The sequence below is a fragment of the Otolemur garnettii genome, unplaced genomic scaffold, assembly GCF_000181295.1.
Source record: "Otolemur garnettii isolate 467f Iridium unplaced genomic scaffold, OtoGar3 scaffold00014, whole genome shotgun sequence".
NCBI classification, from domain to species: Eukaryota; Metazoa; Chordata; class Mammalia; order Primates; family Galagidae; genus Otolemur; species Otolemur garnettii.
In genome coordinates, this window is record NW_003852409.1 from 2,775,576 (window position 1) to 2,781,327 (window position 5,752).

General features: G+C 46.3%; 1 protein-coding gene across 1 annotated transcript in view; it reads left to right on the forward strand.

Annotated features, from left to right (window-relative positions):
- The window catches only part of NANS (N-acetylneuraminate synthase), a 22,634-nt gene that overhangs the window by 8,606 nt on the left and 8,276 nt on the right, over positions 1 to 5,752 (forward strand). Inside the window, exon 3 of the mRNA XM_003785161.3 lies at positions 5,474 to 5,573. Coding sequence (XP_003785209.1) covers positions 5,474 to 5,573 — 100 coding nt within the window. The remainder of the gene's footprint in view (positions 1 to 5,473; positions 5,574 to 5,752) is intronic.

Sequence of the window (5,752 nt, forward strand, 5' to 3'; positions counted from 1 at the left end):
TTCTTCTTCCTCCTTTCTTGGTTTCTTTGCCCTCCACTCCCTAGGAAGCCCTCTCTGGTGCCTGGGATGCATGCAGTAGAGCCACATTCTCTGGGCACACGTCCTGGTGCTGTCACTTTCTGTGTGGCTTGGGCTCCTCACAAAACCTCTTGGAGCTGCCTTGGTCTCATATGTAGAAAGGGAATTATAAAGAGCCCTTCTCCTCAGGGCTGCAGGGAGGATTCAGTGAGATAAGAACCACAAGGCTGAGTCTGCACCCCCTGGGCATGGCTTTCTCTTACTCAGAACCTTCTGAAGTTTTTCCGCTTCAGCTAGTTTGGGCAGGGAGGCTCCTCTGCCCCAGGAATGCCATTTGTTCCTGTCTTATCTCCTGACTGACCTAGGGCACTGGGAGTGAGAGGAAAATGCATTCTTAAGAGGCTTTAAAGTGTTAATTGACCTTGCTGGCCAGGTCCCTGTTGCTGAACCAGCATTTCTTGTCTGCCAGGCTGGGAGAGGTAGGCTGGTTCCTGGTTCCGTGTTTACCTAGCAGGTGGCTCCAGTCTTCACTCATCCTGACTTCCTCCTAGACAGAGGGTATTTAATGCCAGCCTGTTTTCTCTATTCTGTGTGTATGCTGTTCTAGGGCGTTTCTGTGTGCTGAGGAAAGGGTAAGGTGTGGCAGAATTTTATTAAGGCAAGAAAATTATCAGGGCACCTGGCTGAAGGGTACACTGAGGCTATGGAACTCAGGCGAAATAAGCAGGGTATTTAATCTAAATGGAAAGTTCTACCAAGAAAGCAAATGGACTGTAGAGGTGGCCCCCGAGGGACATGCTTTCCTTACAAGCAACAGCGGTCTCAGTGGAGCTGCCCTTGTCTCCAGCACCTGCCTCTGCAATGCCATTCCTTCCACTCGCCATGGTGTAACCTGACAGCCAGTGCGTTGAGGGCAGGCCCAGTCTTCTCAGGCTCCACACTTCCCTCTCGTCACTTCCTCGCCTCAGGCAGCTCGGGAACATTCCCTGTTCTCCCTAAATCCTCACCTTGGGCTCCTTTTTCCTTTCCTGCAGGATCTAAGAACCAAGGGGAGAAGAAGGGGCTTTAGAAAAATCCCTCTCCGTTCCTCTCTTTCCTCTGATCCCTTAGTGTTAGGATGGAGACTCATGAGGAGCTCGAGGTGTGAGTTGGAGAAAGATTTCTCACACCAGGAATAGAATAGTAAGTAGTAAAAAGTTTATTTTTTTTCCAAGAAAGGAGGAAAGCTAGAGAGAGAAAAAAGAGAGAGAAAAAGGAAGTGAGTCACCATAGCACATAAATGAAGCAGTAGAAACGCTGAGCCCTGGGCCCTAAGGGAAAGTTGCTTGGCATTTTAGAGTAAAAATGGCTTTTTGACCCTCTCTGCTTTGTCAGACTGATAACTGAAGCTACTTTGAAGCCCTATGAAGTAGCGGGAGTCCTGGGGTCCTTTTCCTTGCTTATCAGAGTCTTTGGAATCTGTCCGGAAAGGAAGAGTTGAGGCACAGAGCAAGTACCCTTGCTGTCCACCCCACCTGTCCACTTAGGACTCTTTAAGGCTGGGAAAACAAATTCTTAGAGATAATGAGTTAGGCCACAGGTGTTTTAGTTAAAACAAAGAACATTTGTACTGTGAGTTTATTTCCCTTTTTGTTTGATAGTTTATTTTTATTTCTTTATTTTTTTAAGACAGACTCTTACTGTGTCACCCTCACAGCAACCTCAAACTCTTGGGCTTAAGTGATTCTCTTGCCTAGCCTCCCAAGTAGCTGGGACCACAGGCGCCTGCCACAACGCCCAGCTATTTTTTGGTTGTAGTTGTCATTATTATTTAGCAGGTCCAGGCCAGGCCCGAACCCACCAGCCTCAGTGTATGTGGCTGGCGCCCTACTCACTGAACTATGGGCTCCAAACCTGATAGTTTAATCTCTTCTTTTTGGTAGGTTATTAGTAAAGCCACCTTTCACTTAGATCAGCAGTTCCCAAAATTTCTTAAGGGACATATTACGAGAGGGGGAGTTGTTCATCCTCATTAATTAATTGACTTGGAATTGAAAAGGTTCTGAGTCAAATACGTTTGGGAAACACTGGGTTTAAAAGTTGGACAAGGCTCGGCACCTGTAGCTGAAGTGGCTAGGACACCAGCCACATACACCAGAGCTGGCGAGTTCGAATCCAGTCCGGGCCTGCTGAACAACAATGACAACTACAACCAAAAAATGGCCAGGCACCTGTGGTCCCAGCTACTGGGAAGGCTGAGGCAAGAGCACTTAAGCCCAGGAGTTGGAGGTTGCTGTGAGTTGTGATGCCACAGCACTCTACCCAGGGTAACAGCTTGAAGCACTGCCTCAAAAAAATAAAAATAAATAAAAAACTAAAAGTCAGACAAGGTGATCTACTAGGATCCTCTAAAGAATTAGTGGCAGTGCAGGGCTCTCCCAGAGGAGTCTGTGATGAGGCCCTATTCTGAGTTTGAACCCAGCCCAGGTGCTGGAGGAGGATCACAGGTGGCTGAGTTGCTTTCAGACAGACTGTGGCTTTTTGCTATGGGGTAGGAGGGAGGGAAAAGTCCTGAGCTGCTGGCTGCATCTGCATTGTACCCTACATGCAGAGGGGAGCTGATGGTAGGGTGGGCAGGCTAGGGGAAGGCAAGGAGTTCATGGAAAGAAGCCTCCTTCCCCACCCCATGGAAAGAAGCCTCCTTCCCCACCCCAACTCCAACCCTCTCCACCCCCCGCAGAGCGTGGAGTTAATGGCCTCTGGCCAGTAGGCCTGGCAGAACCTTCCAGACTCCTGAAGAGGGCACCCTGTGCAGGGTGATGATCGCCAAGTGTCAATTTTCTAAAGGACCGGTAGATGGCGCTGGCGCCCCAGGAGGACTGCAAAATGCGGTGTCCTCTTCCCAGCATGAATCTGCCAGTTAGTCCTCACGTGGGAATTATAGAATTCTTATTATCTCTAAGGATTTGTTTTCCCAGCCTTGAAGAGTCCTAAGTGGAAGGAGGGGTAGGCAGGAGGGTGTGTGCTCTGTAGGTGAGATTTTGCAGAGTGTTTTTTTTTCCCTGCATTTCACCCTTCCTTGTCCCTGCTCGCTCTGCCCCTCTCCTGGTTGGGTATGTCCCATTGTGTATGCCCTGGAAGGCAACACTCCTACAACTGAACATTATATAGGAGAAAACTAGAGTTTCTCCCTTTGAACGGAAAATGCTCTCTTCATTTGCCAGATAGAGTGAGAAGGGTGGGGCACTTAGACTTTTTTCAATAAATCTGTTATAAATGAATGTTTTCTATCTTAGGGCTGTTTAACAGCAGGAAACATATAACAGAATTGGAAAGAGAAAGATAGAAAAATATGGAAGGAGAATGAGAGAAGAGGAAGAATAAAGCAGAGGGGAAGAGCAGCAAGAACAGCATGACCAGGTAGTGAGACACTTGGTGGTGAGAGGGTTGCATGGTGCCTTGGAAGTGTTCATAGGCTCACTGACTGCTCCGTGAGGCTCTCCAGCAGCTCCCATCCAGATGTTAGAGGATTTCCACAGAAGTGGAGTTACCTCTGAGGCCCTTGAGTTAGGTTGCAGTGTTGGCAGTAGCTCATTGCCTGCTGGGAAGATGGAGGAGGCTCAGGCTGCCTGCAGAATGACCTTCTCATATATGTTCCTTACCACACTCATGCCCTCCCGGGTTTCATGCCTGGTAGTCCAGCTCCTTGACACTCAAGAGTAGAATTTGTGTCAGCTTGGCACTCATAGTACAGTGGTTATGGCGCCAGCCACATACATTGAGGCTGGTGGGTTTGAACCTGGCCCAGGCCATCTAAACAACAGTGACAACTGCAACAAACAATAGCCGGGCGTTGTAGTGTGCAGCTGTAGTCCTAGCTACTTGGGAGGCTGAGGCAAGTGAATCACTTAAGCCCAAGAGTTTGAGGTTGCGGTGAGCTGTGACGCCATGGCACTCTACTGAGGGCGACATAGTGAGACTCTGTCTCAAAAAAAAAAAAAGTAGAATTTGTGGACCACCAGCAGTAGCAATGTTATTACCAAGGGACTTAATAGAAATGCAGACTTTTAGGCACCCCCAGACCAACAAAATCAGAATTTGTATTACACTTTACCTGGGATATTTGTGTTGCGCGTGATCATGTGTCCTAAGCACTGGCCTAGTTCATTAAGCCCTAACTTACTACTGAATTGCAGGCAGCATTTAAGGGTAGAACTAAGATATTTGGAACCATTTGGAGACATTCATTTTTCCTACTTCTGATGTCCAAATTCAATTTTTAAAAAACCACTCAGTACTTTTATTACTTTGTGGTGATAGTAACATGAGTGTATGCATAAATCCAAGCTTACCAAATTGTATATATCTTCTACAGTTTTTAGTACACCAATCACACCTCAAGGAAGCTTAAAACAAATAGGAATAAAAAGTAGTTTTTTGAGTTATTGTAATTTGACAGCAAACTGAGATTTTTACTCTTGTAATTTTTTCCTTTTTCTTTCCTTTTCTTTCTTTCTTTTTTCTTTTCTTTTCTTTTTTTTTTTTTTTTGAGGTAGAGTCTCACTTTGTAGCCCTGGGTAGAGTGCCATGGCATTATAACTCACAGTAACCTCAAACATTTGCACTGGAGTAATTCTCTTGCCTCAGCCTCCCTGGTAGACAGGTACCTGCCATAATGCCTGGCTAGTTTTTTTTCTGTTTTTAGTAGAGTCAGAGTCTCCCTCTTGCCCAGGCTGATCTTGAGCCTCTGAGCTCAAGCAATCTATCAGCCTCTGCCAGAGTGCTAGGATTACAGGCCTGAGACACTGCGCCCAGCCGCTCTTTAAAATTTGTGATCTACTGATTTCTTCAGCAAGTATTTGCTGATGTTTACCAATTTCCTGAGTCTTCCTACTGATGAATCTCAGAGAAGGATGTTGAAGAGCAGTGATGTTGTTTCCAAAAAACATGACTGAGGTTTGCTTTTCTGTGGGCTGCATGGTTTGAGTGGACTTGGTTTAATGGGGCCTTGACTATGTCAAGGCTGAGCCACAAAATGCTCCATTTTGCCCTCTTGGCTAGGATTGAAATGACATCTTTTCCTGCCTTTTTGGCCCTGAGTAAAGGGGAAAACCTTTGAGGGCTGTTAACTTTCTCAGTGCTTGGTTTTCTGTGTCAAGATTAGGTCATGACCCTTTCGTGTTTTTTCCCTGGGCCTAGGCCCCTGGGGAAGACAGGGTCTGGCCAGGGATATTATTCCTTTCCTGATTGTTGTAGCCAGGGCAGACAAGTACTCAATGTTTGTTGGACAAGTGGATGGAATGAACATTTGAATTTGAGTGAAATGGCAGAGGACAAATCTTTGTCTGCTTTCAAGTTGTTAGGAGTCCTCCTTGCTGGGTGAGAGGAGGGCCGTTATCTATTTGTGTGTTATTCCTGTTGTGAGGACAGTGTTTTTGAACAGTAGTGAAAAGGAGGTCCTCTTTGATTTTTATAGATGGCAGTTGAATTTCTGCACGAACTGAATGTTCCATTTTTCAAAGTTGGATCTGGGGACACTAACAATTTTCCTTATCTGGAAAAGACAGCCAAAAAAGGTGAGTGTCTAATTTTTGTCATAAAATCTGAGGGCGCCCAAATCTTCATATTTTTACTCCCCTTGTGGTGCCCCACTTTGACGTAGATCTCATGAAGATAAATTTTAGAAACTTCTGGCTTGGAGCCTGTGGCTCAAGCGGCTAAGGCGCCAGCCACATACACCTAAGGTGGCGGGTTC